The sequence below is a fragment of the Sorex araneus genome, chromosome 3 (assembly GCF_027595985.1).
Source record: "Sorex araneus isolate mSorAra2 chromosome 3, mSorAra2.pri, whole genome shotgun sequence".
NCBI lineage: Eukaryota > Metazoa > Chordata > Mammalia > Eulipotyphla > Soricidae > Sorex > Sorex araneus.
In genome coordinates this window covers 52,340,279-52,356,798 of record NC_073304.1, presented here as the reverse complement: position 1 = coordinate 52,356,798, position 16,520 = coordinate 52,340,279, and the positions used below count along the sequence as shown (strand labels likewise).

Genomic DNA, 16,520 nt, shown 5'->3' with positions numbered 1-16,520 from the left:
CTTGTTACTGTTTTTTAGCATATCGAATATGCCACAGGCAGCTTGTCAGGCTCTGCCATGCAGGCAAGATATTCTCAGTAGCTTGCCGGGCTCTCAGAGAGGGATGGAGGAATTAAACCCGGGTCAGCCGTGTGCAAGGTAAACGCCCTACCCGCTGTGCTATCGCTCCAGCCCTGTGGGAATTTCATAGGATTGTTAAATAGGACATATTTTAGTGGAATTAAGAGACCTTAGAAAATTTCTTCCAGATGATTCAATATATAATTCAATATATAATTCAATAGGATCACTGATTTCTTTACGTAGTTTCCCAGATTGCATAGTACTTGGAATTTAATCATTTCCTTTTCTCCTTTTCAAAATTCTATTAGATTGTATGTGCAGCTCCTGAAACAATGAGGTTGACCTAAAGATTGAAAAGTTTCACACTGGAAACATTAATGCTTGAGGTTATTTTTTCTCTCTCTATGGGGCCAACAATAATAGGTTTATTTCTTTCTGCAGCTATTGAAATCTACTTACTGCACCCCATGGATCTGGAATGGGAGAATGGAGCTAGTATTTCTTCTGGTCTCAGCTTGTCTTCTAGTTCAAAAAATAGGATTTGGATCACATAATAGAGGGCAAATAAAAATCTTGCGGAGGCAGCATGGTCTAAACTAGCTGAGAGTTAGAAAACAGTGTCACCAAAGAAAATTAAAATGTGTACAGAGCTGACAAAGTTTGAAGAAAGGGACATAGCTAATTGTATGTGATGCTTCTTATTTGAGGGGGAGGCGAGCATTGAGGTGGATGCTAAAAGAAAATAAGATGTTCTATGTGTACCAGAATGTGAAAAACAACAGCTTTTGTGGATTCTTATTGTGTTTAGAAGACAGTATATAAAGAATTAAAGCATATAGAGAGCCATTTAAATTATTCCTTGGATTAATAGACTCTCTTTCCATAGTAAATATTTCTGTAATAATATTTAGCCATAACAGATTAGGGGTAGTAGCAATTAGATTATCAGGTAAATTGTTTTGCCCTTGAAATTTTGTTTTTTTATCAATAGTTTACTAACCGTAGCAAAAAAAAACTTTCACTTTGGGCCAGAGAGTTACTAAAGGGATACAGCTCTTGCCTTACAGGCAACCAACCCCAGTATCATGGTATCATTCCTTGCACTGTATGTGATCACTCCCAAGCACAGAGTGAGGAATAGCCCTTTAGCATAGCAAAGTGTGGTCCAGCTCTTACTCCCACCCAGGATTCCATTCCAACTAAATGTTCATAAAAAGAACTGTGTCAACAAAAGGAAACCACTGTTGGTCTCCTTTGACCAACCAGAAAAGAGGATGCTTCAATGAGAGCATCTTCATATTCTCTGTTAATTAATTATAATCATCAACCTAATAAAACATTTCAGGATGCAAAAAAGTCTCTTCAGGAAATTTCTATTTAGAGAGTTTTCTTAGAGTAAGAAGTCATTAATAAGAATTTGTGCTAGCATTTAACTGTAATCATTGCCATTACCTTTTAACTAATATAGAATGACATTTTACTAGTAAAATACTCTTCTACAACTAATGAGAACAAGAAAATAGTAAGGAGGAATTTCCTTTTTATTTAAACTTAAGCTCAAAAATAGCTGAAACACAGATTTTTGGTTTAGAAACATAGTATATGGGCGAAGGTGTTAGCCTTGCATACAGCTCACCCTGAATGGATCACTGGCTCTACCAGGACTGATCCTTGTTTATAGAGTTGAGAGTAAGCCCTGAACACTGACAGAATTCTTCCTTGAAAACAGTTTTAATAAATACAAAAATTTAAGTACTTGAGATTTTATACTTATTAGATTTAATACATTGAAAAATGGCAAATATCGATATGCCTAATTTCAATATGTCTAATTATATGCCAGATAGAATTTATTGTTTTCCTTTAAATATTTTTGAAAACTGATAAGTCAAGGACAAAAATGCAGATACACAAAGGAAAAGAAGAAAGCTTCTTTCTGCTATTTATAAAACCAAAGCAGGGGTCAGCTCACAAGAGACTTTTTACTGCAGAAGAAAATACAGACTGATATTTGCAGTTTGGTATAAATAAACTTGTTATGATTTGTTACTAAAATACTCAAAATATGCAACTTCATCAACAAACCTACTTAAATTCACATAAACTTACATGTACTTTTATAGACACTTAAACTATTTTAACTACTAAAATGAGCTAGCTTTTTGGAAACTTATAGAAGCTCTAACTGGAATAGTCAAACTGTTTATAGTTTGTTCTATAATTCAACATCATGCTTTACATTTGCTACTGGCATAAGCCAAAGATCCTTGGAGCTAATATGTGTGTATCCATGTATGATAGATTAATGTAGCGATGTTTATTGATAGATGATATGGTTCAAAGAGATGGAAGATGTGGCATGCATAAGACCCTGAGTTCAATACCCATGATAGCATGGTCTCCAAAACTGAAAAAGTTCAGATACATAGGTAGTGTCAAGGAATAATAGAGCTAAATGTTCAAACCACAGAGACACAACACTGATATCGTGAAACACAGATTTTGATAACCAGATTTAATAGGTGTCTGTCAAGATGGCAGAATAGATTAACGTGAGGGGGGAGGAGAGGTAATCTGGGAACACTGGTGGAAGAATGTTGACACTCGTGGCGGAGTTGGTGATGGAACAATGCCTGTCAAAAACCCAACTATGAATAATTTTACAATTCATAGTGCTTTATCAAAATACAATTTTGGAAATACAAGAAAATATAGTGGATTCAGCCACTTCTAGGAAAACTGGTGGTAAATGAAAACCAGCCTTAAGCACCATAGTACCAGGCCATGCAATGAACTATCAAATGGACCAGGGTGCTCCTTTAAAAACAGAACAGGGACCTTAGAGATATAAATAATCTGAGAGTGAAATGTGTGTTATCTTACCTGTAACAAGAAAGCTGCATCGCCCAGCTCCAGCTTCATTTATGATGCTACAATTATACACCCCATAGTTTTCATTGGAAAGGCTCTTCACTGGGTACTCTGTGTATTCTTGAGAGTCAAACTGCCCAGTCCTTAGCAATTTGTTGCCCAAACGCCACTCATATGTCAGCACCCTTATTGGATAGGCTCTCAGCACGCGGCAGCTCATAGTGACACTCCGATCTTGTCCTTGTCGAATTTCCAGGAAAGCCGGTTCCACAGCAGGTGGGTCTGTACAAAAGAAATGTTACAACTTAAAATTTGTGGTTGCAATAAACCAAAAGCTATTCTTTTTTGTGACAAGCAATTTTAAAAACATATCCAACAACAGGAAAGGATTGGGGAGAAAACATATTCAGGCCAGGAATTTCAGCTTTGGCTGTGAAATGATTTCCTGAGTGTGGGCAGTTCATGAGACTCATTGCTCTAAAGAAGCAGTTGCAGGTGAAACCAACAGTTTGTTTTTCCTTGCTAGCTGTGAAAAAAACAGCACAAAAATCTTGTGATTCTCTTTGGTTTATACTCTTAGCAACCAAGTGATGCTCTGGGTAAGAAATGCAATCTCCAGAGGCTGGATCGATAGCATAGTAGGTAGGGCATTTGCCTTGCACGTGGCCAACCCGGGTTCAATTCCCAGCTTCTCTGAGCATCGTCAGGAGTAATTCCTGAGTACAGAGTCAGGAGTAACACCTGTGCATTGCTGGGTGTGACCCAAAAAGCAGAAGAAAAAAAAAACAATCTCCAGATTTAGCACAGGGCTTTATGGAGAGGAGAATGCTTAATTTTCAAATCAGTGAATCCTACTATTCTCATGTAAGGTGAAGTGCTGAGCTTTCTGGGAACTTCTTACAATAGAATTGTAAGAAAAATAGAGAAATTAGTTCTTAAATTATTTGGTTTAATCTTACTTGATTTTGATTCAAAATGTTCATGTGCAAACCTAAAGAAAACCTTGCAAACTATACAGCAGACAAAAAGACTTTCAGCCCACTGACGTGGCTCACAATTATCTTGCTTAATCACAATTATCTTGCTTAATTTTGATTCACCCTCCCTCACCATGTAATTAAAACTTGCTACATTAGTTGCCAAACCTTTTGTTTATTGAGGGAAATATTTCTAAAAGGTGTAATATATTTTCCTTATTACTTAGAGTAAGAAAAAATAAAGGAAAATATATAACATCTTTTGACTTCCAGTGGTCACAATAGATGAATTCTTGGATACTAATTATGTGATGATATGGTAAAGAAAATTATACCATTTCCTTGATTAAGGAAACTGTGTGACTGCCCAAGATTGCACTCATTCATCACATTCCCATTCTTGATTTGATATATGCAACATCCTATGGAGTTATGCAGCACACAGACTTCATAGTTACACCTGATAACCCTTTCCACGAGACACTAAAAAGTTGCATTACTACCACACCGAATGTGCCATCTGACATTATATATATATATATATATATATATATATATATATATATATATATTTCAGTAAAACCACTGTTTCATACAATCACTCTCCCTTTCCATTGCTAATCTATTGGCTGGCTCTTCTTGTGCTTTCTATACTTTAAAAGTATACTACTAATTTATGAGCTCAATTCTGACATACTCCAATAGCATTAATAAAAACACTCTTACAGATTAAGAAAAAAAATTCTACCTACATTATGTTTCTGGTCTAACACAGAAGGTAGACACTGAAATGACATTTTACTAAACTGAAGTACAAAAACACAATTCTAGAGAAAAAAGTGAACGATACGGAGAACTAGCTAGGCAATGTTTTCTAAGGATACTTGAGTTTTATCTTCCAGGATTTATAGGAAATATATATTCCAGGAATAGAGATTATATATGCAAAAGTAAGGAAAAGCTATTGAGGAACACAGAGCTTATGAAAGCATAAATGAATTAGTATAGCTGATAGACAATAGAACTTGAGGATTTATGAAGACATAAAGGTGTGGAGACTCTAGGCAAGAATCCTTGGAAGTAATAAAATTTAGGGGATATATTGGGGAGGGGAACAGTCTTTTAACTTTTTTATGAAAGGTTTATATGACTAAACTATGGCAGGAAGAATAAGAACTACAAGAAAAAGTCTTCTTGTAAATTATACTGCATAATGGAGACAGTCACCAGTAAGGGGGAAGGTAGGGAGTTGAAGATACGGTGAATATGCTTTATTTGCATACCATTTGTCAATCAGATAGTTAAAATACTAACTAAGCAAGTATTACTTTTTTTTCCAAACATGTGGACTGTGTTTTACTATCTTTTTCTTAGGATTCCTAAAAAATTAATTGAATCATGGTTAGAGAAATAGTTTTTGTTTTCAGTTCTCTGTATTTATAGTATACACAATTTGTTTTAGGATACAAAATTTGTTTTAGGATACAGAATGTGATCCTCTTCTTTGTATGCCTGTTTTCGAAGGAAAAAAAATGCCTATTTTCAAAGAAGGAATAGTCTGCAGTATGGTCTATACTTGGTCAACTGATAGCTGAGTTTTGCAAAGCATTTATATAATTATAGATGTGGGTTTTTGAATCTACTTATTCTCTTAGAAGAATGTTAAACTCTTCTCATAGAGTAGTAGTATTAAAAATAGTTTCCTCTAGTACTACTCTAGTACTATCATCCCCATTTTATTTATTTTCTGATAGCAATACAGATTTTTATTAACAAAGGAAAGAAATAACTACTTAATCTTACAATGATTGCAACTGTTGAAAGAAAAAAAACAATAAAAAATTGTAGTGGGATTTTTTTTTAAAAAAAAAACATAGTTTGAGCAAGAATATAAAGGATATGTGAATCCCTGCTGTAAATTACATGCCTCGGTTTAGGTACCACTCTTTCCCTAGGCCAATGGAACAAGAGACATAACTGTTTAAAAAGGAGCTCTGTTGGCATTAAGCTAGCAGGTTGGTAGGTGGTGACACAGGTCATCAGAACAACCATCTTGTCTGTATTGCTAACAAGGAAGGGTTTATAGAGAAAAAGAAACTGATGTTAAGTAAGGATGATTTTTTTTTCGATTATTGTCATCCCCATTCTAGTCTATATATTCGAGGCTCTAATACTAAGCAAATGTAAATTAAAAATATTTTCATGTCCATTGATAATTTGCAGCTTTTACAAGAGTGAAATGATTTTCTGCATATCTATCATCGATTTGCTCGAGCAGACACCAGTAACATATCCATTGTGAGACTTGTTACTGTTTTTGGCATATCGAATACGAAACAATAGGCTCTGCAGTGCAGATGAGATATTCTTGGTAGCTTGTCAGGCTCTCCGAGAGGGGTGGAGGAATCGAACCCTGGTCAGCCGCATGCAAGGCAAATGCCCTACCCGCTGTGCTATCACTATAGTCCCTGTATATCTGTAACATTTTATTATTTTAATTATTTTATTTCTATAAGTAATCATCCTGGTATTAATTTAGTAGCTGCATGATATATATTTTTTGTTTTTATATATTCTACTTTTATTTTATATGAATATATTTTAAACAATATGTTTTCTTTTCAAAATGTCTGACAAAACTTTAACTTTATTAAAAGTACCTAGCACTTTATTCATTTACATTTACTGTAATGATATATTTAGGTCAAAATGTATTTTATAATTTTGTACTTTACTTCTTTACGTGTGTGTGTGTATGTGTGTGTTTGTGTGTGCATTTCTCTTTGATTGTAATTGGTGTTTTCAAAAGTGGACAGTGTTTCCCCACAGGATCATTGGAATGATGTAGAGATCTCAAGAGGTTCGTGTACAATTGTTTGTGGAGGTGGTTTCTGTCTATTTGCTTATAGAAGGTAGATTCCTGGGAGACACAGAGCAAATTTTTTTCTTAAAAAAAGGGTATAAGGCAAAATAAATTCTGAACTTCTGTATAGATTACATCATTTTTCCAGACCTTTTCTTGCTTCTTGTTGGGACTTTAGCTAAGCTTCTTTTATTATTTTATTGATTATACTAAAGCACAGAACATGCACATTTAAATTATGCAAAATATCTATTAAATAATCTTTGCCATCTTAGTTCCTGAGAACACTGCACACTTAGTTCCTATTTTGCAATATTTCTGGTCATGCACTATTTCTGGTCATGCACCTTAATTCTTTCTTGCTTTTATGAAACCAATGAATATTCTAACTTTGAACCTGCACTAATTTTTAGAATTTTCCAGATACATGCTAACTTACCCTAATTCCTTAGGTTATTATAAACCATTCAAATCTGCGATTACTTTCCTTTTGACTCAAGTATATCCTTTAAAAATGTCCTTTTTTGGGGGAGGGGAGCAGAAAGATAGTCCGGCAAGTAGGGTGTTTACCTTGCATGCTGCAGACCTGGGTTCAATCTCTTTGCACCCTATATAATCCCAGGATCCCACCAGGAGTGATCCCTAAACACCTCTGTATGGGGTCCCAAAACAAACAATAAGTATCTATTTTGCACTTTTTGGCCTTGATTTTCTAACAACATTTTAAATTCATTCTTTTTGTGGGTGTTGGGAGGAGAGTGGGGTGACCTCAAGACCCTGTGCTCAGAGATCATTCGTGGCAGTGCTTGTCCAACTGTATATGATTCCTGGGACTGAACAGGAGTTGGTACACATGCAAGTTAAGCATCTTACATTCTGTATTAACTCTCCAGCCCAAAGTTTTACATTTTAGGAAATCACCAAATAATCCATATAGTACTATATCATATTGGTGCATGAGGTGCAGAAGAATATCCCAGCAAGAGCAGTGAAGAATCCAGGCCAGCAGGCACCACACCCTGGAGAATGCTCTGGACCCCAGACCAAACCGATAAAACCAGGGTGCCCCAGATGGAGAGGTGCAGTCTCCCTGCCTTCTCCAAATGGAATCCTGGCGACACTGAGCTCCTACTAACATGGCTCCAGTATGTGGGGACCAAGATTTTCTTTTTAAACTGTGCAGCCGCTTAGGCGGCCATGCAACCTTTCCTGATATACAAAAAAATGCTCAGGAACGGCTTTTCTACCCCTGAACGGCCATGATCCCAGAGGCACACAAAACAATCTTAGAACGCAGCAGTTGCTGGCAGAAAGCTTCTGGATTGTGAACTAAGCTACAGCCCCATCCAGCCCCGAGAGGGTAAGGGTTTTTGTCCAGCAGCCTTTTCCCCTTTGCGGCAGCATGGTGACCACCACCTTTCAGAGCCAACTGGACAGAGAGATAGGAGCTTGAAGTAATGGGGCCAGCAGGATATCTTGCAATGGGGTCAGGGGTGGAACCGGCCCTGCTTCCTGCCCAAATGAGACCCCTAGTGGCCACCCACGAACGGCTCCTCCACTACTGAACGGCCATGATCCCAGAGGCACACAAACCAATTTCAGAACACAGGGGCTGCTGGCAGAATACCTCTGGACTTAATTAATAAAATACCAGAATTCCAAAACCACTGTTTGACATCATATGCTCTTCATTATCGGCAATAGAAAACAAATGATGTAATGATGCCTTTTCTGCAGGTCTGATTGTTGTGGAAAATTCCAAGTAATAATATTGGGTTTTCTGTTGAAAATTGAATGTACTCAAAGTTAGAGAGAATAAAGTGAAAATCATCTGCCACACAGGCAGGGTGGGGGGTGGGATGGGGTATACTGGGGTTCTTGGTGGTTGAACATGTGCGCTGGTGAAGGGATGGGTGTTTGATCATTGTATGACTGAGACTTAAACCTTAAAGCTATATAACTGTTCTCATGGTGAATCAATTAAAAAATAATAATAACAAAGCACATGGATTTGTACATGTAAATGTAACACTAAAAATTTACAATAAAAATCTACATTAGGGGCTAGAGCAATGGCACAGCAGGTAGCGCATTTGCCTTGCATGTGGCCAATGCGGGTTCAATTCCCAGTATCCCATATGGTCCCCTGAGCACCACAGGAGTAATTCCTGAGTGCAAAGCCAGGAGTAATTCCTGAGCATATATATATATATACATATATATGTACATATACATACATATATTCAGTAGCAATATATATTCGGTAGTTATTAGATAATTAGATAATTTTCACTGCCATCCTGTTGTTCATCCCATTATTCATCCCGTTGTTCATCCCATTGTTCATAGATTTGCTCAAAGAATAATTTGCTCGATGATAGATAATTTTAAACAGTAATATTTCTATTCCTTTCAGCTCCTACTAATGGTAGTTTATTACCATTAAAAGACAATTGACACAGAGGTCTTTAAATTTTCTATTTTATCAGTTTGATATTTTGAATGGAGGTTTTGTATGATAAGGCAGAAGTATAAAGGGACAAGCAGTAGATAGAATACAATTTAAGAACCAGATCACAGGCCTCAAGCTATTTCTGAAAAGAAATGAATTCAGAAAGAAAGTCATGGGAGAAGACTGTCAGTGGACCAATTTACTGAAAAAACCTGATAACCTAAACACAAGTACATTAAGAATCACAAAGCATATCAGAATGTTCCTGTCAATAAATATATTTTTGATATTTAATATTTTATAGAGAAAAAAATTTGGAATGATTACAAAATTAGAAATGCAGTCATTTGAATGAAACACTGAAGGTGGCTAATGATACTGTTATCAAATAAAGTAGCATAAATAAAAGTATTTACTCTCAAATTAGAGTTGCATTTGCCTAACAAAACTAAGACTTCTGCAATTGTTTACTTTCTTCCTGTGAATGACAAAAATTATCAATGTAGGAAGTGTACTTAGGCAAATACCCCCAAATACATATTTACTACTTAAAACATTTTTGTGAGACTGTTTTGAATGTATCCAATTATATGAATTATAAGATTTTAAACAATGGAAATTATCTTTTTTGACCCTCACTATTTAGAAGTATGTCATTTATTTAAATGCAGAAATTTCAATCAATGAAATCAGTAATGTTCTATATAGATATTTGGTAGTGTTGAGTTAAAACTCTTCAAATACATTGTTTTTTTCTTTTGAGTGTTTTTGTCATCTGCTGTGCTCAGAAACTGCTCCTGGTAGTGCTCAGGTAATATTACTGACAGTGCTCACGTTACTACAGACCCATATGCAGTGATCAAAAAGGGCTTGTTTACATGCGAAGCATTGACCGTGACCTATCTCTCTGAACTTAAAGCAGTGTGTTTTAGTAAAGTTCAATGTAGTAGGAATTGGAAAGCATTCCTAAATGAAGTAATAATTACTGCTTTAAACCACTGCACAAGGTATTTGGATTTTAGGGTGGTACCTTAAGGTCAAAAGAAAAAAAATGAAACAAAAATAAATAAATAAAACCACAAAAAAATCTTAGGTAATATAAAATTGAGTTTACTCATTATAATCCATTATCTCTAACCTATGAAAATATTCTATGATAGGAGGTTCACTTAAACCTTGGTATTAATGATCTCATCATTCTTTGACAGAGCCAGTAAGAAGGGTAGGCCTTTCCAGATATGTTTAAATGATACAATGTGAAGACTGAGTATGATGAAAGAAAGCTTCAGGTGTCCAGTGAGTTAGAGTTTACTATTCTGATCATATTTTCATGGTGAAAGACTGATCATGTATGCTTTTTCATGAGATACTTAATTTTAAAAAACTGAAATAAATAAAAATATTGTAAGGAAAAGATCCATATATATATTAAATGTTTAAAACTAGAATTGTTGAGAATTAAAGATACGTCAGTGTCCTGTCACTGTCACTCCATTGCTCATTGATTTGCTCCAGCAGGCACCTCATTGTGAGACTTATTGTTACTGTTTTTGGCATATCCAATATACCATAGGTAGCTTGCCAGGCTCTGCCGTGCGGGTGCGATACTCTCAGTAGCTTGCCAGGCTCTCCGAGAGGGGTGGAGGAATAGAACACGGGTCGGCCACATGAAAGGGAATGCCCTACTGCTGTGCTATCGCTCCAGCCCAAAGATACGTAATTAAACAAAATTATTCTAAAACTATATCATTATACTAAAAGTGCTCAGTTACATCAGAAATCTTTGGCTATTTCTTTATGCATATACTAAATAATGATGCCAATATAAATAATCATGTTTGATCGTGAATATCTACTGACTACTAATTATTGCATTAAACATTCACATAGTTCATATGTGTATAAGAGCAGTCATTTTGAAGACAGTAATGAGTTACATAAGTTAAGCAAAGTCATCCAGCTAAAAAGTAGCAGAATAAACATTCAAATGAGGCAATCGGGTTTCACATTAGATACCCTTAATAACTTGTTATGTTTCAATTTCAAACACAGCAATGTGGTACAATTTATCTTTCCTTGAAAAAATATTTTGGAAAAATCTTGACCCATTTGTTATTTAAAGAGATCATTAAAATAGATGTTGACCTATTCAAATCCTATTTGAATTTACAGACTGATATCAGAGTGAAAATCAAGTTCACAACAAAACTTCTAGGTCAAAGAACAATGCAATGATAGATTTTAATCCAGAATCAAATTGTACTTATATAGCAATGCTCTTCATGAAAATAAATTTATAGACTGTACATGTATTACTGTATACAATGAGTACATAGAAGAAAAGCTCTCTAAAGTAAAAGTGCACCTTTTCAAAGTGATCGAGGATTTTGTTTGGAGTGAAATCAGGAAGTAAAAAGTACTCACTAGAATTCTGAATAGCTTTTACTTTTTTATGCTTACTAGTTTCAGACATTTGGAAAGTATTTTGCTTGGAGAGAACATTCCAATGTTTAAACCTATACACACAATATTAACATGTGGTAAAAGCACTGAGTGTAAAGAAATATAAATTAATATATATTTCTAAATAAGAAAATTAGAGACAAGTTTGTGAGTTGTAAAATATGCATGAATATATTTTGCTTCTTATTTGAAAAAATAGCTAGGTTCCAATAGACACCAGAACTGCAAACAGAGTAATACTTTGGAATTTTAAATAATATAGTTAAAAATAAAGTTAGAAATACAGTTAAATATAAAGAAATGTTAAATAAATAATATTGTTACTTTGACATTTTGGAGGAGCTCCTTATGCATAGGGTCCAAGGGCCACTCCCATACATACTTAGCTATTCAAGCCAGAGATTCAGTGCTTGGTTGAGGACTCAGCGCTCTTTGGGCTCTGTGGAGCAGGGAACCGCAGAGTGAATCTGGAAGTGTCTGGGGTCCAGGGCCACACCTGAAGATGCTTGAGAGCCTGCAGGGCTATATTTGGTTTTTCTCATATGGTGCTTAGGATGGATTCCAGGTTGAGTTGAATGCAAGGCATGCTCCCCAAATCCTAAACTATCTCCCACTACTGATAGAATCATTTTCAGAAGGGTTTGATTTTAAGGAAAGTATAAGACTATGGCTGCTAAATATACAGAGAGCTATCTTCAGATTACTTAGAGTTAAAATACATCACTCCCCTGTTTGGAAAACTTCAGTATAAGCATTATTCTAGTTATCTTAATTTCCTCATTTTAAAAGGGATGGTGGAGAAGAATCTGGGTGTTCTGGTAAGCGGCGCAGGCCGGAGACTTCTCTGGACCCCAGACCAGGCCGGCAACACCGGGGAGCCAGACAGAGAAGGCATAGCCAGTACACCTTCTCCCTCTCTCATTCTCTTTTTCTGAGTGTGCTATGTATTTTAAGTCTTTCATGGTCTTGCATTTATATTTATCTTAGTAATAAGGAAGTTGAAATTCTAAGAGAGATGAATCTGAGTACATTTACAATGACTAGGAATCCAAAACATTTTGAATCCAAGCTAATTTACCTATTTATGGTTTATAATGTAATTCCTTTAATCACTGCTTAACTAACTAGATGTAAATTAAAAAGATTTCCATTTTATTTGTATCAAACACTTTAACACTTAGAAAATTCTGGGTAAGACATTATATCATAGGGAACTAAACAAAAAATGGTAAAAATGACTCTGTCAACTTGCAATTTATAATACAATATAATGATAACCTCAAAAACAACAAAATATAAAACAAATGATATGTGAAGTTCACATATGCAAAACATATTTGTCACAAATATTTGTGACTAATCAAGATTTGGCTATGTTTACAACTTGAGGGCATTTCAAATTTGGTTATTTAAAGTAAAATTCAATTATGGGCTGACAACATAAATAAATTTGAACATAATTTAATCACATGTAGAGTGATTAGAATCATAGTCTCAAACTCATTCTTTTGTCTTAAAACATTTCAGTCTTTATAGAGAAAATGATTTTTAGGAAGAAACAAAACATAGCTTTTGCATCTTACTAGTCCACAATGACAAGACCTCTTTTTCCAATTTATTTTAAAATAGAATGTTTCTCTTTCTTTTCCATATATGGTATTTATTTGCTTCTACCATTCTCTTGCTACATTTCCCTTAATATTGGCAAATGTCCTTCACATATATAATGATATTTCATTATGGAAAATTCCACTGGAAAGGATAATTTTATACCCTTATCCAGTCTAACTGCTCTATTGCAGATAACCATAACACAAGTTTTATTTAATAAATTCAAGGCTTTTATACAAATATACACAACAAGGCGAAGTATAAAAGAAAAAGTCTGAATAAAAACAAACTATACACATACATACATATCCACACACATACACATACTCATAAACACACACACGTGCACACACATATATTTTATAGTTTCTTTAATCTTTTATTCAACATATATCCTTTTAATTTAAAAAGACAAAAAGGCAAATTTTAACTCATTTTAAATTTCAAAATCTATTTAAAATAAAATAATATAGTCAAGACTTATTTGTTCTTTTTTTCTAATAAGTAACACAACAGTACATAACTAATAGTTATTTCTAATTTTTAAAAAATGTGTCTATATTTGAAGTGCAAAATGATTGCATTGACATGTTTTCACCATTTTTTTTTTGCTTTTTGGGTCACACCTGGCGATGCACTGGTTCCTGGCTCTACACTCAGGAATTACTCCTGGCAGTGCTCAGGGGATGCTGGGAATCGAACCCCGGGCCGGCCGCGTGCAAGGCAGACACCCTACCCGCTGTGCTATTGCTCCAGCCCCTCACCATTTTATTTTATAAAACTTTTATGCTAATAAATTCCCAGAAACATAGATATGGTAATAATGTCAATAAAAATGCTATCTAAGATACAATACCTAAGCATACTGGCTTACACGTGTGTTTTAATTCATTATTATTTAGGGATAGGGAGAACATTTAACATGGTAATGATTCAGATATGTTAACTATGTCCTCCCTTCAAACGAAATTTGAGAAAAAATGTTTAAAATAAAGATAAATAGATCACACTAACAGCATAATTATACAAAAATTATGCTTAAGGTTATTATTTAGAGTGATGCTATTAGAGGCCAAAGAGATAATATAGCTGTCAGGACTATACTTTACAAGAGGCTAACTACGTTAAATCCCTGGCAACCCTTATAGTCACTCAAGAATTGCAAGGAATATTCCCTGAGAAAAGGAGTAAGCCCTGAGGAACACCAAGTGTGATCCAAAACCAGTATGGAGACAGAGAGAGAGAGAGAGAGAAAGAGAGAGAGAGAGAGAGAGAGAGAGAGAGAGAGAGAGAGAGAGAGAGAGAGAGAGAGAGAGAGAGGAAATTTAATGTATTGGTCTGAGTTCTAGTGCTAACTGAAAAACTTAAAGGCCTTTAGTGAGCTAAAGAGGTTACTAATATATAACTTCTATATAATTGCAGACTCTTACTGTCAGCTGATGACTGGAAAATTCAAGATTGTAAGAGCAATTACACAACATATTTTGTGGGTGACATTGATCTTGATTTCATTTTACACACCTCTAGAAATGATTATTTGGCAAAAGACTCAATTAGGTAAACCTTGAACTATACTGATAAATTTATTATTTGGTGCCAGGAATTAAGACAATGGCCTCAAAATGCAAAGCAAGTTTTCTACTGTTGAATCATATCCTTGGCCCCCGACGTATATTGAAATTGTTTCTTTTTACACCAGCAAGTCCACTCTATATAGTTAATTTATATACTGATTATGATAATTAAATAAAGTTTAATTATAATAATAGTGTAAGAAATAAAATAAGTTCATTAATCCTTTATAAATCATATAGCACTGTAGCACTGTTGTTCCTTGTTCATCGATTTGCTCGAGTGGGCACCAGTAACATCTCCATTGTTAGACTTGTTGTTACTGTTTTTGGCATATCAAATACGCCACGGTAGCTTGCCAGGCTCTGCTGTGTGGGTGGGATACTCTCAGTAGCTTGCTGGGCTCTCCTAGAGGGACAGGGGAATCAGGAATTGAACCAGGTTGGCCACGTGCAAGGCAAACGCCCTACCCGCTGTGCTATTGTTCCAGCCCTAATAAATCATATGTGAGGATAAATTAGATAATTAACATGATGAAAAATCTTGTGCACATACAAATTTCCAGTAGTAGAGGAATTCAGAAAAAATTTATCCGTGAAAATATTACTAAGAAAGTATAAATCTTAGAGACTCAAAAAATCTCGAAAGAGATCAACAAGCTGCAGAACTGCCTCCATTCCCCATGCCAGGCTGAACCTCTGGGGCACCCTAGAAGGGGGGCAAGTGAATTTCCCAACCCACCCAAATAGATCCCTAGTAGTAGAAAACCTCCAGAACCAAATTGCTTCCATGCTCACAGCTCATCTCCTAAGGCTTGGACGAGCCTCATTCATGAATAAATTTGTTGAAAAACTCAGGTACGCGGGTTTGTGACTGATATCTCTAGGCTCTTATGGAACCAGTGATGGGTGAGCTCCCCTCATTCCCCTGTTCTTCCAGGAGCCTGGTAGCCATGCTCATGAACTGTCTCTGGCGCCATATAAGCGTATTAACTGGCCATGATCCAGAGAATCATAAATAAATATAGGAAAAGATCAACAAACTGCAGAGATGCCTCCAGACCCCAAAGTCACCATATAGTTAAAAAATTAACTCCAGCTATATCACCTAATTTAAAATTTTAGAATTCCCGGATTCTAACTTTAGAAGATGCAACCACATGACATCTCATACTCTATATCACTGATATACCAGGAGTAGCACATGTTGGATAGATAGGCAACCGATATCTATTAAAAAAATACCAACACACTAGCCTCAACCTGTAACCACATGTTAGTAATCTCTTATACAAGGGCTAAGTGGCTCCAGGGTGAGATACAACAATCTTTACACACTTTCTTCTAAAAAAAGGATAATTTTTAAATCATTTTTAGAGAATTATTCATAACAGGAAATACAAAATAAATTATTTAGGGCCTGCTATGGGGGTAGGCTCTCATATGGTTGGGAAAAATTAAAATAATGGTGGTGGGAAGGTATACTGGTGCCGAGAGTGGGAAAGCCACAAACAGACACAATCTCCACAGAAAAATGTATACCACAAAGGTATACTGGTGCCCCTTGAGCAAATCAAAGATCAATGGGATGACACGTGTTACAAGTGATACAAGTGGGAAGGTATAATGGTGGTCGGATTGATGTTGGA

At 35.4% G+C, this 16,520-nt stretch overlaps 1 protein-coding gene across 1 annotated transcript in view; it reads right to left on the bottom strand.

Moving 5' to 3' along the window:
- Positions 1-16,520, bottom strand: part of MDGA2 (MAM domain containing glycosylphosphatidylinositol anchor 2) — a gene marked incomplete at its 5' end in the record, with an annotated part of 811,681 nt that overhangs the window by 104,843 nt on the left and 690,318 nt on the right. Inside the window, one exon of the mRNA XM_055132080.1 lies at positions 2,947-3,216. Within this exon, the coding sequence (XP_054988055.1) occupies positions 2,947-3,216 (270 nt within the window). The remainder of the gene's footprint in view (positions 1-2,946; positions 3,217-16,520) is intronic.